Source organism: Dioscorea cayenensis, chromosome 14 (genome assembly GCF_009730915.1).
Source record: "Dioscorea cayenensis subsp. rotundata cultivar TDr96_F1 chromosome 14, TDr96_F1_v2_PseudoChromosome.rev07_lg8_w22 25.fasta, whole genome shotgun sequence".
NCBI classification, from domain to species: Eukaryota; Viridiplantae; Streptophyta; class Magnoliopsida; order Dioscoreales; family Dioscoreaceae; genus Dioscorea; species Dioscorea cayenensis.
In genome coordinates, this window is record NC_052484.1 from 11,306,232 (window position 1) to 11,325,993 (window position 19,762).

General features: G+C 33.9%; 1 protein-coding gene across 3 annotated transcripts; it reads left to right on the forward strand.

The window, feature by feature from the left end:
* The first annotated feature begins 1,857 nt into the window (after positions 1 to 1,857).
* On the forward strand, positions 1,858 to 18,243 carry LOC120275376 (ubiquitin-like domain-containing protein CIP73). Of its 3 annotated transcripts, none has more exons than XM_039281923.1 (18): positions 1,858 to 2,089; positions 4,188 to 4,314; positions 6,740 to 6,857; positions 7,396 to 7,494; positions 10,622 to 10,740; positions 10,834 to 10,896; positions 10,987 to 11,169; positions 11,250 to 11,319; positions 11,413 to 11,564; positions 12,001 to 12,165; positions 12,249 to 12,320; positions 12,409 to 12,523; positions 12,596 to 13,198; positions 13,295 to 13,425; positions 13,508 to 13,756; positions 13,925 to 14,557; positions 15,670 to 15,819; positions 17,904 to 18,243. In XM_039281923.1, exons 2-18 carry the CDS (start codon positions 4,189 to 4,191, stop codon positions 17,955 to 17,957), a joined length of 3,102 nt encoding a protein of 1,033 aa, XP_039137857.1. In that variant the 5' UTR covers positions 1,858 to 2,089; position 4,188; the 3' UTR covers positions 17,958 to 18,243. The 3 variants fall into 3 exon arrangements, with proteins under 3 accessions (XP_039137857.1, XP_039137859.1, XP_039137860.1); XM_039281925.1 differs by having other exon boundaries at positions 10,834 to 10,893; XM_039281926.1 differs by lacking the exon at positions 1,858 to 2,089 and having other exon boundaries at positions 4,189 to 4,318.
* Positions 18,244 to 19,762: the final 1,519 nt, after the last annotated feature.

Genomic DNA, 19,762 nt, shown 5'->3' on the forward strand with positions numbered 1-19,762 from the left:
TGTTATTGTGAAAGTTGCGCACTTTGTTCATTGTTATTCATTCAGTGGAGGTTTCTTCCATTCTTACGACTCTTTTAAGGGGTCACACATTACCTCTTTGTTTTCTCTTCCCTTTTTCCTCCTCCTCCTCCTCCTCCTCCTTCTTCTTCTTCTTGGAATCTTGGGATTCTTGGATCTATAGTTTTGATTTGGGTTAGGGTGGGGTGGGGGAGGGGGGAAGGGAGTTTTGATTGGATTGGGATTGTGATTAGGATTTGTCTTTCAGACTAAACAGATTTGTCAGTTGGAGAATAATAAATGGCAAAACTTGGTTTTGATCCCAAAAAATGAGAAAGAACCAATACCTATGTGACGATTGGTCGAGTAATAAGAAAGGTTTCAAATTGTGTTTCTATTAATTATGTTTCTGTGAAATTAGTTGTGTTTCAATGTTCCAAATTTCATTTGGAGAGGGTCAAATGAGGGTTTAAGGGCTATTGAGTACTTTCATATGGTTTTGTTAAACTAATCTTGAAAGTCCAAATGTCAGCTGATCAAATTGTGTTTCTCTGAAATTAATTGTGTTTCAATGTTCCAAATTTCATTTGGAGATGGTCAAATGAGGGTTTGAGGGCTATTGAGTACTTTCATATGGTTTGTTAAACCAACTTGATAGTCCAAATATAGCTAGAGAGCCTATGAGGAACTATCCACTAAGATTAATATATAGTTATATATAAATAATAATCCAAATTTTCCATATTTCTTTATTTATTTCGATCATTATATATATTTTTTATTTTTTATTTTTTATTTGATGAAGATTTATTATATTAAAAAGTTCTAATTCAGTTAATAGATTATTATTTATTGTTAATTATGTCTTAATTTATGAATTTTAATTTATAAATCTTACTTAAATTAGTAAATAAAGCTTAAATGTAATAAGTTTTAGATCTTAATTATATAATTACTTATGCATATTTTAAATGCATGATTCATCTATACATACATCCATCTATAAGTGCATGATTGATCACTGTATACATAATTGTAACAATAATTGTAACAAGTATCTTATATTATTTACTAGCATAATTATTAATAATTATATACATCCTATATTGATATTATGAGACATATAAATTAAAATTTATATAAAATTTTTTTGAAGACAAACGATATAATCATTTAGATTTGAGTTATATATGCTATATTGATATTACCTAAAGTTATTAATTAAGATTTACATTTATTAATTTTACTTAATTTAGAGCAGACTCGAGAGTCTTAACGAGCCGAGTAATATGTGGCTCGAGCTCACCTCGTTTATAATTCGGACATAAAAGTTAAGCTCAAGCTCGGCTCATTTACTTAATGTAAGAGTTTTCTTTGAGCCAAGTTTAGAGTATACCTCGTGAGCAACTTTGTTCATTTGGAGCTCTAATAAAAACTTAAAAAATTAATTTAATAACAAATGGTTTTAATGTGAGCCATATTATTTTTTTTTTTTTTTAAGGATTTATAGTTTAGAGGGACTAATATACCTAAATTAAAATACTACTAAAATAGGACCAAATTTGAAAAAGTAGATAGTTTACTTAGGGAATTAAACATAATTACGTCGGATAAATAAAATAAATAAAATAAAATAAAAATAAAAAAAAACTCAAATCAGCATTAATTGCTTAGCTCACTGGTGCTCCCCCCTCTATCACGTTCCTAGGGTTTGTTTTTTTTCCTCTAAAATTAAATTATCATATTCCCATAACACACTCTCATTCGTTAACAAAACGAATTCACGATATCTTAAATTTCACCGCGGGCACAATTTCTAACGTTATTGGCTGACCAGACTCCAGACTCCAGAGTAACAAAGGTTGTAGTACCATCCTCGCATTCTTGAGAAACAAGTAAAACCATTCGGATACACATCTAGAAACCTCCAGAGAGGCCCTTTTGATCCGCTGGAAAAAAGAGCACAGAGCTATAGGGTTTCCAAAAAAAGGAAAGCATTTCGCTTCGTTCGCCCTTCCATTCCAACGCGATTCTGTCACGCCTTTTTGCCCTTTGTTTCGATTTCTCATTTCTGATTCATTTTGCGAGGAAGGTACCCATTGATCTGCTCTCCCTTCAATCATTGTTTCAGATTGTGTTTTTAAATTTAGTTTTAATGGATTATAGATGAATTTCTCTTCTACTGAGTTTAATCTGGAATTGTTGGCCATTTTCTGCTTCTTCTCCTAATTTGTGGGTGAAATTTATGTTAGAATTGGAATTAGGGTTAAAGTCTCTTTATTTGGATTGAACTTGTTGTGGAATCTTGAGATGAAGAGGGCGTGCACCATAATTTTTATTTTTGGTCGAACAATGGGTTTGGAGATGTTCAGTATGGTGATTCCAAACATAGTTTCCCAACAATGTGCTGCTGCTTCTCCTCTTTTTTATTTTTTTATTTTTTTGGGTGAAATTTGTAATAGAATTGTTATTAGGGTTAAAGTCTCTTATTTGGATTGAACTTGCTGTGGAATCTTGAGATGAAGAGGCGTGCAAGTTTTTTTTTTTTTTTAATTTTTTAATTTATGTTTGAAAAATGGATTTGGGGATGTTCAATATGGTGTTCGGAAACATAGTTTCTCTTCTTTGAGCATAAAGGGGTGGAGTGGTTGGAGGGAATTCCTGAGAGACACTATTGTTGTGAATTAGAGTGGTTGCCATGAAAGTGTTGTCATGCCATTTTGTGTATGTGGGGCATCTTATGATCCTGAGTGAAATAAATGGGATTATGGAGATGACTAGTGCTTTGATTACAAGATTTATACAAATTACAGGAGACATTATGATTTGGGTTAGTCAGGTATAGTTACTTATTTAAGGTCATGTCCAATTCTGGGATTGAAAACATTTTAACTTGATGTTGGATATTATGAGTCTTTCTTATCCTAATAATTATCAGTATCTAGAAAATCTATTCTTTGTAGAACCAAATTTCTCTAAGTCCTTATTTGTAAGGACAATGAGAAATGCTATGTTTTATTGTCGAGAATATGATGCTGAGCTGATGGATCCTTTTAAAAACTATTTAGTTTCAGTGATTCAAATTATCTTTCATTGGACATTTCTAGTTGATGTCATTTTCTTAACATTTTTCTGTTAATTGATTTCATGACACTCCCATGGATTGTTCTTCAGCCTTCCTTTTGTTTCTTGAATTATAATATGTCCCTTCATTGGTGCATTAGGTGGTTTGGAGCCTTCATTGTCAAGTTATTTTTATTCTTGAATAGTTTATCTTAAACATTCTTAATTTTGCTTGAATGTCTTTGTATATGATAGCCTTTGTTTGAATGCTTAGCATATTCTTTTCTTCATTGAGGTTAGGTTCATGAGCAAGATGTTTTTGAGTGGTACATGTTTTTAAGTATAAACTATAAAGCATTGCATGTCTAAAACCATCCTAATAAGGTCTTGCATTTAGCTTCAAAGGAGGTTTGATTTTATTATGTTATCCATTTGTCTAAGACCAACCTAATAAGGTCTTGCCTTTAACTTCAAAGGAGGTTTGATTTTACCATGTTATCCATTTACTTCCAATTTTGTCTACCATACTTGTGAAAACTCAGTTGCCTCGTGAAATTTTTAAGCAAGATATTTTAGGCAAACCATTTTTAGTATCATGCGTTAGTCTGTATTAATGTTTTGTTCAGATCCTCACTTGAGTTTTTATATTTACTGCTCTTAATTTTCTTAATCTAAACCCTTAAGCTCATAGTATTGCTTCCTTTTAGTTCTACTTCACCTAGAAACTTGAGATTTCACATGTGTTTTGGGCATTTCAATGTCGCATTTATGCTTACTTTCAATTTATTAATCAAAGCAGTATTATCTGTGAAACATACAATGAAGACTGTAGGAGGTTGAACAATTTTATCCATACCCACTTCCTTTTAGAATTCATTTGTCATGCTTCCTAGGTACTTAATCCTTTTTCCTGTAACTTGTATGGGCAAAGACTTCTCTATTGTGAGGTTGCATACTTTATTTGTCTTGGCCTGCTAATGTGGGCTCACTACATTTTGTATGGAATTCGTATACATTATTGGAACTTAATGTGGAAATATTTAGAGCATTTGGCTTGTGTTTACTGCAACACTTATTGGTAACTTTCTTCTAGCATCTGTAAAAATATTTTTCTTCTACTATCGTAGGATGGCAAGTGATGATTCTCTTGAAGCCACTTCGAGCCAAGTTGCTGGTGATAATCTTGAATCAACAATCCAAATTAACATCAAAACTCTGGATTCCCAGATTCATACTTTCCGGGTTGGCAAAAATGTAGGTAGTTCAAATTTCTTTTTCTTGATTACTTGTCATTAAATATGCAACAGATTGACACAGGCAGGATATCACTGACGGGCTGTTCTTGTTATATGTAAACAATAAGTTGGGTAGGCTTGCTTTGAATGTTGGAAAACCCTAGTTTGGATGGTTAAAAATTGCAAGTTAAGATTTTTTTTTTTGGTTAATGCAATTAACTTTTTGGACCTTGTTTTACGTTTTTTTTAATCTATCTGTTTTCATGGAATCATGAATGTTGTGCTTCACTAAAATGCATGATCAGTCTCATAATGCTTATGATCTTGTGCATGCTGGGTATTGATTTATGGAGTAGGCTAGAAGATGTAAAGATCTTTAATATTGCATGTTTTGATGTCATGAATCCGTATAGTCAGATGACATCTTTGTGCTTATCATCTAATTTCCTCCTTTTGGTTGACTCATGCATTTATTGTTTTGCAGTTTGATACTAAAGTCTTGTTATTTTTATTGTTTATGCTAATACTTGCTGCTATTTAAGAGCAAATGTTACACTGTGAGCAAGGGCTGGAGTGCATAGTCTTTGCTTAAGTAGGAGGCAATATATGTGTTGAGAACTGTCTATTTAAGTCATCTAAACAAAGTAACACTAGTGCTAAAGGAGCTATTGTTAATTGATATATGAAATCTGACTATGATACTTCATTTTTATGGACCGCCTGCAATTTCTCTTTATTTGTTTTTTTTTTTTGCTCTTTGGGTAGCAGGCTGTGAGGTATGTCTTTCTGTGTGGAATACCTTATTCACAAATTTTTTAGAATGTTTATTGAGGCTTATGTCTAATTGTAAGGCTTAATGTATTCCTTCTCTCATTTAAATTCCTGAATGCCAAATTCCATCATCCGCGTAGATTACAATTTCATGGTTATATCCAGTGTAGTTAGAATCGTACGGTTCTCGATACGAATCTTACGATTCATATCGTTTTTCATCCGTAACGGTTCGAATCTTATAAAAGAATCGAAATTGATCTAGAATCGTGAATGAATCGTTTGAATCTGTCTCGAATTGGTCGAATCGATATGAATCGAGAAGATCAACGATTCCTAGTTAATACAAGTTTTGAATTAAAAAAAAAGAAAATCAAAAGAAAAGGAAGAATAAAAAGAGTAAGAAACATAGGAGGAAGGAGAAATTTTGTTGTTTTATTCCAACATCCTCAACATAGGCATTTTATACCATCTCTTCATCTTTCTCGACGTTCTTCTCCTTTTCTTTTAAATTCTTTATTATAATGCATGCGATCCACTATTTTAATTATTAAAAAAGTTTTTTAAATTAGTGATTATTTAATTAATCTTTAAATTTGTTATCCAAAAACAAATTCAAAGATTAATTAAAAGATAATGCTTTTTTTTAAAATTTTAATATCAAATTAATTTGTTATCTTAAAACTCTTGTTATGAAAAGAAATCTTTTTAATTTTAAAACTAATCTTTAACATAATTTAATTTTTTTGTGATTATTATATTGATTTTTAAATTTGAACTATTGTTGAAATAACTAATGTTTTTTTTAAATATATATAGGTTTGCTTAATACTTGAAAATGTCTTCTAAGCTCAAAACAGGATCTCAAACTAAGAAAATGTCTTCCAAACTAGTTTATATTTAATTCATGGCTTAGAATTTTTATTTTTTTATTTTTTATATAATCATGTTATATATATATATATATATATGACTTTGAAATGTTGAACCGAATCTTACGATTCGATTCTATTCACGATACTCGATTCACAAATTTAGAATTTCGATTCACGATTCGAATCTCGATTTGACTACCTTGGTTATATCTAACTCAAATGTGCTGTGCCTGTCAATATGGGCATGTGGGCTAGAAGCATAAGGAGTTTGTGTTGCCCAGATTCTAGATGCACATACTACCTGATCTTTTTGATCTTTGATAGTTGACATCAAGAAACCTTAAGTGTAGACCATCTTGGCAATGCTTGTCAGAATTGCATTTTTGATGGTTATATTGACCAAAAAATCACATATATACATTTACTACACTAAATGCAATAATGGCAGTGGATTTTTCTTTTAGGTTTTTATCTCTCTAATGGGTCAACTTGCGATGGCACTGGTTCACCATGCTATGTGAACTTTGCATGATGAAGTATTTGGTGATTCTAGGGGAAGGTTGAAAATTTTTCAGACAATAATTGTTCCATTAAACATAGGGTAATAGGTGGCACTTGTATCTGATGAGAAATTTTCTTGCAATAACAGCTTCAGTAGAATGACTTTTAATTTTGGTAGCCCTCATCAAGAGTTTGTCAGACATGTTTAAATATATACATGATTGATGACATGGAGTTAAATTCCATCTGTGTTTGAGCAACTTTATGACTTAATTGACACTTGGGGAAATTATGTAGATGCTTGTTCAAAATTTGAAGGAGAGGATAGCAGAAACAACTGGTGTTCCGGCTGGGCAACAACGGCTGATTTTCAGGGGAAGGGTCCTCAAGGATGAACATGTCCTTTCTGAATATCGTATCCAATAATTCAGTATTTGACTTACATTTGAATTTGTGTCTTGATATTAAGGGGTAAAATGGCCACTGTCGCTTGGGAAAACCTCCTTCTCAGCTACTTAGAACTCCTGTTGTTATGAGAAATTTGGGTTTGGTATTTTCTTTTAATTTATGCAGTGTTTCTTAATTTTCTCATCCGAAGAAGAAAACAAGTGTTCTCCGAAATTAAATTTCTGTTCATTTAGTTGTTTCATCATTGTGTTACATTGGGTTTTGTTTTGTTGTCTTAAATATGTGTATTATTTGTTGCTTACTGCATTTTTCTTAATGTTGTAGTGTTGCTGCTTGTTTTGTTGCCTAAAGAAATGTGATTCCTTTGAACGATTGCTATCACCATTTATGATTAGAGTAGTTATCAGCAGTTAGCTTTTTCCAATATTATTGATCATCCTTAGTGTCAGTGGTAGATATTTCATGTAAGGATCTTTTCTGGGTTCCTCTGTGCTTGATCTTTTTGCTTTTTGCTTTTTGCGGTGTATTTCGTTAACCATTAATAGATGTGGAAGATGGTCACACGCTACATTTAGTGGTAAAGCAGCCTACTGTTGCACATCCTGCACCTGGGACGAATTCGATGGAGGCTAGGGGAAGCAATGGTAATCAAAGATCTTTATTTCATATCTTGTTCTTGTAAACCTGTTTATTAATTAATTCTTGATAAGTAACACTCAATCATGTGAAATTCTTGAGAGCTGTTTAGGGTTTTCTTTTATGTAGATAGATATGGCATTGTTTGGGATTTTTAAATTATTTTTAAAGAAAAGAAACAAGGCTATTATAGAAAGTATGATGTACATCTAGATAGATTTGGTTAGAAATTACGGACCAATTAGAAATGCAAGAAAGCACTTGAAAAGTAGAGGGAAAATTTTATCTTTTATTAATGGTCTTAAAAACTGAAGGGTAGCTCTGCTTTTCAAATTTTATTATTTCCTTTGGTCTTGTGATTTGGCATTCTTTAGATCTGATAACATTTCTATTATGGCTTTACGCACTTGAGAAGTCTTGTATTTGGCACATTATTTGGTGGTTTATCAAGAGTCTTGTATTTGACACACATTATGTGGTGGTTTATCACATTACTGTTTTGTTTTTCCAATAGTAAGCTGAGGAAAGAAATGAATGGTGGATGTGTTTTTCCTTCATAATGGTTACAGAAAAAGAAAGAATTATTGGTAAATTGCTTGGAATAGTTTGCACCAGTTATGGAACTACTGTTGCAAATATTAAGGTAAAGCTGATAGGAACACATTTTATTTAAATAGTCCAATAATTCATAATGGCAAGATGTTGAGGCAATGAATAGGCAATCGAGCCCTACCATTTAGGCATGCAAGCACAAGTATAGAGCCAAAGGTGGCAACGAATTTGGCAATAAACAATGAAAATAAAAATACTAATTTTGAAGTTTTGTATGATGTTGCCCAATTTATCAATAAAAACATCTAAATAAAGCCCACTCATGCATGGTTAAGAGATTAATTTATGCATGAAGGTTTTGGCCATGGCTTCAAGTTTATAAGTATAAAAAATTGAAAATATTCTAATGTTATTATTCCAGAAAGGGTTAATCTCTAGGTTCTATTTCTTTATGATTTTATGAGTTCAAGTTTTACTCGGTGGGCATTAATCAGCTGGTGCCTAGGTGCCTGCAACATAGTTGAGGCAGCATAGCAAATGTGGTCATCTATGGATTCATTGGGATCCTCTTCAAAACTTTATCATCATATCTTCAAAATTATTGCAGTTGTCTTTGTTGATTCATAATAATAACCTGGGACAAATCAGAAACAGTGATATAGTATTCCATGATCTCTTCTGCCTGTTAGGTTTCATTCTTCAAATTTGAGATGCTGGTGAACTTTGTGTAAATTCTTGACTCGTAATCAATATTGTTCTGTGGGTTTTAGGGTTACTTTTTGTTTTATCATTCGTTTATTTTCTCACAAATTGAAAGACTTCCCTGCAGATTGGTGTTTTGACCTTTCTTGACCATTGAAATGAAGAATGTATAATGCATGTTTCAGGGTTGTGAAATTCATATCCCTTTTGAGAACCAGATGAGATGAATAATGTATAATGTATGTTTTTATGCTTATGAAATGTTGATAGACTTCCCTTGAGATAGGTGTTTTGACCTTTCTTGGGTCTTGACCATTGAGATGAAGAATGTATAATGCATGTTTCAGGGTTGTGAAATTCATATCCCTTTTGAGAACCAGATGAGATGAATAATGTATAATGCTTGTTTTTATCCTTATGAAATGTTGATAGCAGATTCTTGGTGGATGACATAAGCAGGCTAGCATTGTCTTTTTTATGGTATGATGCGTTTTAGACTCCTTGTGTGTGCCTATGCCAGGAGCTATTTTGACACCGTTGTTAGCCTTGGGCTGGGTGTGTATGTTTTGTATTTATATGGTATCAAAAATTTGACATTTTTAGTATTTTCTAATATTGGAAGTTCTCATTTATGCATATAATTGATGCAAGCTATGTTTTTTTTTCTTCTTATTTGTCTTGAATAATTTTTTATTCTGGTTGATTGTGATGGCTTGCTATGTATTTGTGTTAAATAATGTGGGAAAGTTATGCATGACTTCTGGAATAGGGCCTACTCAGAAGCTTTTAGGTCTACATTCTTTTAGAAGTTTATTAGCTAAATTTGATCATTTTAGTAGGCTGAAAGCATGTTCTGTGTTTTAGCAAGCAGATTGGTGTTTGCTTTTGTATATTTCTATGTTTTACTTTTTTTTGGTATAGTTTATTTTGCTATTTTGCCCTTGGTTCAGCCCTAGGCTTTGTTATCTCCCTGTTGCCAAAATTTATTATTGAATGGTTTTACTGAACCTAAAAGATTTTCTTATATCGTTGATAATAAATAGTGAGACAATGATAATGGTGTTTTTGTTTATATTTTATTTTTATTTGTAGAAAACCTTGTTAAATAAAAAGAAATTCCAAAACCGAAGACAAAGATCTGGAGGATGGTATTAGTTTGATTCTCACTTAGCTACATTATTCTTAGTTATGTCAAAGCCATATTTCTTTTGTAAGTTTGGACTGGGTAGAGCTCTATCTTCTCAAACTACTTTGCTTGATGTTCTTGGCATGCATTCATAAAAAAATTTATACTTAGTAGGGCTCAATCCACTGTTATACCTTGCTGTCAACCTGTTAACAAGAATGCCCGTATCAATTTTGCTTTTTTTAAAAGCTTCAACTGCTTTGAAAAGATTGTTTGATGTGCATATAGATTTCTTTTTCCTTCTGTCATGACTCAATATTAAACTGATTTAGTTTTCATGAGAGGTACATCTGAGGCAACACTTCTGCTTACTTTATTGTATTGAATGGCCCTTATGCTTTGCGTGATCTCTCCTGCGTTCAAATCATGTGTGGTAAAATCATATGTAATCATTAGTATTTTTGTTGTTGTTGTCATTGATGGGCAATTACAGAATTCACTCTTTTTAATGATTTTGTTAGTTTGTTGAACAAAACTGTCTTTTGGGGTTTATGAGCCTTGTTTTTAAGGGACTAGAGATACTTAATCATCAGATATCTAGTTACAAGTTTAGCCCATTCCTGTATTCCTAATTGTATGTGCAGTTGAGACATTGACTGGGTTACCGCTTGCTTGCCTTTGCATGATTTCTTTTCAAATGTGATGTTTTCTGCAATCAAGGCAGATTTTCATCATGTGGTGAATTTTCTTTTTAGAAAACAATTCAATTGGTGGTGTGCCTCGCGCTAGAATTGGACAAGTGTCTCATGGTGTCGTTCTTGGGACTGTTAATGCAGCAGAACAAAATGAGGACCTAGTAGCTGACATTGGTCGGGTATATGCTGACTGATGACATTTGCCATTTGATCTTATTCTAGGTTATTACTCATATCTTGGTGAATAATTTCTTTCCTGCTTTGTTTTGAAGCTTGTTGGGACAGTTCTGAGTTCCTTTGGAATTGGAGGCAGCAACATCTCAACTACTCTGGTAGTGAGTTTGGATTTTTTTTCCTGATGCATTTATTTAATTTGGTGCTTTATTAATTTAGTTATTATGATGAATCTTAAACATTTCATGCAGACCCCTCCAAGTGCACCTCCAAGTGCACCGCCAATTGTTGGAACAAATGGTGAGCCGATAGTTGGTAATAGAACACAAATGGGCAATTTAGGACCACAAGGGATGGTGAATTCAAATCACCCAGTTCAGCCTTTTGCTCAACTTTCATCTTTCCCATCATCTGTTCCATTCAGCCGTCACATGGTAGGATCAATTTTTAAGTGATTATTTATTGTTTAGCAAGCTAATTTCTGAATTTTCTTTTTATTATTGTTCTGTTCCAGGCTATTCCTGATTCTTTGACAACCCTCAGTGAATTTCTTAGACGCATGGAACAAGCATTACCTTACGATGGTAGTGTTAAAGATTCTTTGCCTATTTTGATATCAAAACAGTGACCAGAATTTTTTCTAACTAAGTTGGTACCTTGAATTATGAATTTTGAAGGTTCTCAGCCATCTCCCTCACCCACTCAAGGTAGTTCAAGACCTGATATTCCATCTTTAAATTCCAGAGGACTGCCAACACCTGACATGTTAGGTTCAGTCATTCAACGAGTGCGACAACTTCTAAGCACCAATTTGGCAATGACACTCGCAGTATGTCTCTAAGTTTACTGTTGAGTGCGCTCAAACTGCAGTTCATTTACTTCAGGCCCAACAATCCATCTGCGATATTTAAGCAGATATGCTGGGCGGAACAACTTTAGCCATGATAGCATGAGAGACATATTATAAGTATTTATGTTCAGGATATTCATATATAACCATGAATATTGTGCATGTAATGTCAATGAGATTTCTTTTTATCTAGATTTTAATTTTTTTTTTCTTTTTGTGGTGTTTTATGAAAATTTTCTCCATTATCATTTACAATATATATGCCATATTTTTTCTGTCCAAGAATATGACTTAATTATTAATGTTGATAAATACTTATCTGGAGTGTTTAGGGTTTCTCCTGTCTTTTATGTTCTGAAATAGTTAAGTTTGTGTTATTAATGTCGATTGTTTGGAACATGCTTCTGCTATGTAGCGTTTAGCTGAGCGGTTAGAACGGGAATGGTCATCTTCTGACCTTGGTGTCCGAAGTCAGATTCAAAATGAAGCAGGGCATTTAGGTGTTGCAGTGCAGCATGTAGGTGCCATGCTTTTGGAGCTTGGTCGCGCTATGATGATGCTTCGTATGGGGCAATCACCTGTATGTCTATTTTTTAGCTTCTATGATTTCCTACTTAACATTTTTTACTATTTTATCATTTCACAAGTGTTGGTTAACTGTAGGCTGAGTCTTTTGTGAATGCTGGACCAGCTGTTTTTATTTCTCCGACAGGCCCAAATCCAATAATGGTTCAGGTATTGTTCTTTTTTTGTGCATGATGTTGCATCCCAAGTAATTGAATAAATTTTGTTCATGAATCCAATAATGTTTTCCTTGTTGCAGCCTTTCCCTAATCAGTCCAGTTCCTTCTTTGGTATTCCTCCTAATGGTAATGGAGTTTCCAGTCCTTTAGGTTCTGTTGATCCTTCCAGAAACATCAACATCCATATACATGCTGGTAAGAAAGCTGTTTTCACTTGTCTGTGTGTGTATATATCTATTTGCAGCACTAACTGCCTTTCATAATCAGGGACTTCTGTTGCTCCTGGTATTTCATCTTCTGGGGCTAGGGCAAGTTCAGGTGAACCTGTTCATGGGGAAAGCCCTAGTCTGCAACAAACAAGCACGAATGCAAATGGTCTTCGTGATTCAACTCCAAGAGGACTTCCTGCTAGAACAATTGTTGCCGCTATTCCAGCACGTCCTGCTGCAGAAGCTTCTGGTCATGTTCTCAGTATAATTTACCCTGTCCAAGTAAGGTCTCAACAACTCTCAGTTCCAGGTCATCCGGGTTCTACTGAGACTTCACATTCAAATGTGAATAATGGAACAGAACCTAGCATGCCTAACCCTGTTGTGCAGCCATCTTCAATGTCTGATGTGGTTCCCTCAATTGTAGCCCAAATCAATGCAAATATTGCTGCTGCGCTATCAAACAGTGCACAAGCCCATGTCTCATCCAACTCTAGCATGCAGTCTGCTGATTCTCGTGATCCCAATACTGGTCCTCAACCACAAATTGTACATTTGACTACTGCACCCTCCTCCGGTCATGATCATAACCATAGTTCATCTTCGGATCAGTCGGGTTCTGATGCATCTGGATTTAGAGCATTTGGACAAGCCCCTTTAGGTTGATGCTTTTGAAGATTACTAAATTTCACCCTTGTTATCTATAGTTTATTGACTGTTAGTTTTTCTGTTTCTTTTTAATCCCTTTTTCTTGCAGGTTCTATGTCATCTGGTCTGGGTGTTGAAACTTTGATTTCTCAAGCTCAAAGTAGGGACAATAATGAAGCTTCTGAAAGCGGGTGTGATCATGCTACCTTGCAGGTTGATGATATGCTGGGTAGTGAGCAGGTAATTCCTATTTGGTGGGCACAGTATCTTTCCTGTTCAACATGACTTAGAGAATTTATTTTCCTATCTTTTCCTGGTTCAGTCAGAACTCTTCCAGGTTCATGACGGAACAGATCCAAGGAATTTGGGATTGGATTCATTGTCTAGCTGCTCATTGGTTGGAGCATTACCAAGCAGTTCTTCATCAAGCCAATCTGTTGTTAAATCTACAGATAAGAATCCAGATTCTGTTGGAGTTCCACATCCATCATGTTCAAGCCACAACAATGACATGTCTGAGGGTGGCAGACCTCTTCCCCTTGGTTTAGGACTTGGAGGGCTTCAACCAAAGGTGATCTAGTCAGTTGTTAGCTATATTTATGTGCTAAGCTTTTGGAACCCAATAGTTTTACCTTGTGTAGTGTGGTAGATGAACACTTTGGGTTTTATTTTTATTTTTATTTTTTTATATTATGGTAGTTTATTGAAGTGTGTCTGAATGTTCTTTGATTGTTGTCAGAGGCGTTCCAAACCTGCAAAGCCTAGAGTGATGGAAGATGCATCTCGTGACATGGCATCGGCCAATCAGAATCAGGGATCAATAGCAACTGGCCAGCAGGGTATGCAGTCTCTTGTGTCTGAGGGTTCGAGTACAAGTAGGGAGAATGCAGCTGGTTCCTTGTTTCCAATGGCCCCATATATCAGTCAGATTATGAATAACTTACCTTTGGGTGAGCAAGGTGCTAATGGTCAAGTTGATATGGGCAGTATGATGTCCTCCATCCTTCAGAGCCCTGCTTTTAACCGTCTTTTGACGGGGGTTGCTGAACAGACTGGGGTTGGTTCCACTGCTGATTTGAGAAACATGCTAGAGCAGTGCACCCAAACCCCAGCTGTAAGGAATGCACTAAACCAAATCATAGAGCAAGTAGATGGACAGAGTTCAGATGCTGGAGGTTTGCTTTCTGGTTTAAGAAGAAACCAAGGTGGGATCAATCTTGCAAGTATGATGCAACAAATGATGCCAGTTGTATCACAAGCTCTGGGCAGAGGATTGACTCGCTCCCCTGTCTCCAGTGGGATTGAATCTGAAACAGCAACTGAACAAGCTGATGGTACATCTGGAGATGATTTGGCAGATACAAATTTTCAGGTATTTGTTGCTTTTTGTATGTTTCCTTTAATGAGTAGCTCCTTTTTGAGTTAATATTCTTTAAATATAAATTTTAACATAAAAATATTTTGTGGATATTGATCTCTTGGTTCTTCACTAGGTAATTGTGTCCCATATAATGCTCTGGAGGTTAGAGCTTCTCCACTTTGTATTTATCAAGTGATCCTTTTAAATTGAACCATATAGAGAAATTTGATGTCGTGGGAGTTCTCATTATTCTGTTTTCTCTTTGTACCGCAACCATTTGGTTTTCTTTCGTGTATATATAAAGAGTGAACAATGTCACAGGATATTCATGTTAGTACTCATAAGAATTTTTGTTGCAAGTAAACCTGCCATGAATTTGAAAAGTAGAATAGAAGATTGCATTAGAATCATAGTTGTTAACCCCAGTAGCATAGAAGAATTTTGCTAATATGTTCATGTTTATAAGTATGTATATGTTGATTCATTGTATGCCTATGTAGGGATAGGGATATATGCACATTCTGAGGCCTTTATATCCCTTGTTTAACTGCATGACCTGTTTTACTTAATTGCGTATTTAGCTATCATACAGTTTAGTTATCTAAAATTAGACCCTTGGATATTATGGGAGCATCCTACTATATTGAAGGACTCAAATGATATAAATGTGAATTGCTTTTTCACTAGGAGCTAAGGTCAATGAGCTTTGACAACTTTATTACTTAAGAAGTATCATCTTGAAATCTTGTTATAAGAAAACCACCAATAACTACTCATAACCTATGGTACTAGAGGTGGGCTGGAGGATAATTGTTCCTCATTTATATCCATCATTTAGAATAGAGATGGTGAATACTCTACCATGGGCGGAAGTTATTTTATTAGATTTTTTGAGTTATATTTATGCTGCTATATTTCTGTCTTTCAGAGGATGTTTGGGTGGTGAACTCAACCTTGCATTAATTTTTTTCTTTTTAATTTCTTACAACTTATCTGCCATGTTATCCATTTGCATCCAACATTATTGATTAACAGAGAAAACTTGAAATTTTAATAAATTTAATATGCTTTCCTATCATTGTTCTTGCCACTGACCTGTTGGTTGCTTTTATGGTTTGTACTAGGCTGATCTGCATCAAGTTGTTGAAACAATAGAGCAATCTGACTCCCCTGCAGATATTTTCCGTTCTGTGCTTGAGAGTGCTGCTAGACTGAATGGGCTGGAGGACCATGATCTTGTTGAAGAGCTTGGCAATGATGTGGAGCTTGCTAATGTATGTTATCTTCGCTTTAATATTTGCTACTAAACAAAATTTAGAGGCTAGAAAATTGAAAGTTCTTACTCCTAACGGATTTTTTGGATTTTTTAGTTGTTTTATAAATTTCAAATATTGTTTAAATGTTGTGTATGATCTTGGAGAGAAGTCCATGATTAAAGCTCCCTTATTAAAAAATATGTGATATAGCTAATTAAAACATACAAAATTCTTCATGCTACTGCCTTTAATTTTGTAGTTCAAGGTTGAACTGGGTTTTCTTGGCATATAGTTGTCCAAAATCTTTCTATTTTTGTAAGTACCTTGTGCTTTTCTCTGATTAATTGCACATTCCTTCTTGATCTAGTTTTTTATCAACCTCATAAATTTTTTAGGTTTAAATCGATGTGTACAGGAGGCATGACTAATTGTCGTCTCTTCATTTGATAGCCATAGTTTCCAAAAGTTCTTCTTTGCTTGATTAGGTTTAAGGCAAGTGCTGGTGCCTAAAATCTGTTTGCATGTCTTTAGAACTGTTGTCTAGAATTCCTATATGCATTTGACAATTGACTTAGCAAAGGATGTTTGAAGGGGTTTTTGTCATTGTTGGGTTGAAGGAAAATTTTTTTGTTTGAGCTGATCAAAGTTTGACTAAATTAATACTACTAAAATTCAATATTTCAGGACTAAATAGTAATAATTTTTTACTAATTTAATAATTTTTGAAAATTAATCATCTAATATATTTATTTGAATAATTAAATATTTATAAAATTTTTATATAATAATTATCCCACATTGGTTGCCGGGGGGAGCAGGTGCTATCCCGCAACCAAACGTGGTGCAAATGTTTTATTAAAAGTCTAAGTGCACTGCAATCTAGTTTGACATCAGTAGGGAAGGTAAGGAAAAAAGTACAAAAAATTCCTTTTCTTTCTGTGATTTTCATTTTCTCTTCGTATTCTATTAGCCTTTATTTGCCTCATTCAAGGCATAACCTTATGCTTAGGTTCATAGTCTATTCAGTTCTTCAAACTTTAATGTATGGGCATACCCCCAAATTGAGTTGAATCATATTTTTAATAGTCCATAAACTGTACATGGTTAATAATTATTGAGAAGAAAAAGAAACTTGCTTAATTGATCATCTCATTTCCAAATCAATTTTTGAACTAATGTGAAAATCTCAGTTTTGGTAACTGTTTGGATTTTGTTAATATGACACTTTCTCTAGATTAATAAATTTATTATGTGTTGATATATTGACCCATCATTTAACTGGCCGTTAAACATGCTGCCCTAATGAAATGGTATGAGGACTAATTCACAAAGTTGGAGACTGTGGTAGGGAGTTGACATTCACCCAAATTATGGGGGTATAAAGTGGATTTTGTGTAATAAACCTAAAAAGAATGCCTACAACTTATATATCTGCTTCAGTAAATTCTCTCCTTGAACATTTCAAGTGCTTAGTGAATAATGGATGGCCCCATGTTCATAATTGAAAGTGTTAAGGGTTAAAATAATTTTGTTGAAGAATTAAAATACAGTGAACTTCACATTGTGTACGGAGTCCATATTATTATTTCATGCCTTCCGTATCATATACCTAACAGTCTATAAGGAACAGTCAAGTGGTGATAGTTTCTTTTGGCCTATCACTCAATGGATTGATCACTAAATTGTGTTGCGACTGCTGGGTTCTAATTTGTTATCACTTGGGCCTCTGAATTGCTTTAATATTTGGTCTATGAAGTAATTTTCACTAAATAGCCTTGTCTGAATAAACCCTCTTCAGGAAATTGTGGATAATATATTCTTATCTGGCCTTTATTGCCATTATATATACACTTGCTGAAATACCGAGTCTGTGGATACAAACATAATATAATTAGCAAATAAGCTTTTTTGTGCGACTCTAAATGTACCAAGATTCAGCTGTCAACTGTTCATTTATGTGATAGGGGTGTTCTTATGCTTTGTCTATGACCTGAGTTTAAACTGGAACATTTATTTTTGCTCTATTGAAACCGCCTATCACAAATTCATCTCTTTTTTAAAATTTCTGTTGTGCTTTAATTTCTGTTATGCTTGTGTTGCAGGAATTTGTTGAGATGTTGAAAGACCTACTTCGCGAGAGCAATAGTAGAGTTTGAATCTGAAAATCTGTCTTGAGCTGTGTACAGGGTGTCAGGTCAGGTTTGGGGTGATCTCATTTTGGTATGGTGGATGATGACCTTGGTTGCCAGTGCTACTGATTTTGCGTTTTATTCCAACTTCTAACTACAGGCAACTTGCTGTGCTTGGGGTAAAGGTTGGCCATGCTTTTGTGCCATGCTAAGTGTTTTGTGTTACCTCCCTTGTAGGGTGGTCAGATACTTATTCTATATTAACTGTAAACTTGGCTTGGCAACAGTATTTAAAAATTTCATTTTCAGGTTCTCCCTTGTCTTTATCTGTGAATGAATTTTAGACATTCATTTTGTAGGTGTATTTACTTTGGTGTTTGTTTTATACCTTGTAATTCCATCAGGAGACAAAAAACAGGACAATGAAACAGAACAAAAGTAGTCTGCAAGTTAAATTGCTGATGTATGGCCATTGCAGCTCTTTATTGTACTGCAATTGTAAACAGGTTTTGTTTTGGTTTTCTTGCTTTGCTTGCTTTGTTTGCTTTGTTTGCTTATTTGTATTCTATTTTGCTTTGGAGGCTTTCTGGTTTGGGTTTGTTGCTCATCTTTTCTTGTAAGCATATTTAGAGGCACAGTGAACTTGGAATCAGCAATGAATTCCAAGCGGGTTTATTTTGGCAAATTTGTAATGGCATCTAAGCAAGTACTAGCACAACAAGAGACTTGTTGAAAACATGGTGTTTGGATCCAAAAATAGAAGGGAAAGTAAAGGAAGGCTATATCCAAAAGTAGAAGGGAAAGTAAAGGAAAGCAAAGAGGAAAAAATGGAAAAAAAAGAAAAAGATTGAATTTTTGTTTGGATAGTCAAATTTTATGGAGAAAATGAAAATGTTGATTGTTTGATAAACCTTGATTTGTTAAGGAGGAGAAAGGGAGGAGAAAGGAAAGAAGAGAATATAGAAAAATATGATTTATCAATTATATCATTATTATTATATAAAAATTTATTTATTTTTATTTAAACATGTATTATTAGGAAAGGTAATCCTGAGCCGATCCGCATGAAGCTCTTTTTTTCATTAGAGGGGCATGGGGTGGGGCGGGGATTGTGCACGCGGGGTGTAGTGGACCGGTTTTAGTTTTAGTTTGTCTTACCCCGTCTCGATAAGTGTTTATTTATATAATCTTCTTTGTATATAGATATAATTTTATTTTATTTTTTTAATTTATAAATCAAAATATCCACTCAATTATAATTTCAATTATAATTATGTGTTTTGATTATACGTCTGCATTTTAATGGTTTAACAAAAAAATTCAAAATTAAAAAACAATCATTTGTTGTAATTTTAACTTATTGATAAATATTATATATTATGGGGGATTAAAATTTTTTTTTTTTCTCAATTTCTTCCCAATTTTAGTTGGTTTGTTGTACCTTTACATTCACAATTATACAATGTAAACAAAAAAAAAAAATGACGAGCCGGGGCTGGGCAGAGCGGGGTATGAAGAAAAAACCGCGATAGCAGTTGTAGTAATTAGAATATCATCTTTTGAGTGGGCCGGGGCAGGGCGTGGGGATGGTTCAGGTGGGGCAGTGGTGGTAGAGTCCTGCCCCGGCCCATTGCCATTCTTATGTATCATCAATATCTCAAACAAATTCACACTTTAAGTAGTTTTTTATATAAATATTGAAATTATTACTCTAGGATTGTGGGTATTGTATGATTGATTATTGTAGCAATTGTTATCATTGAAATTCATGAATAATTCAGATTATATATTTTTACCACTTCAACACAAAAGAAATTCAAATCATTAAAGTT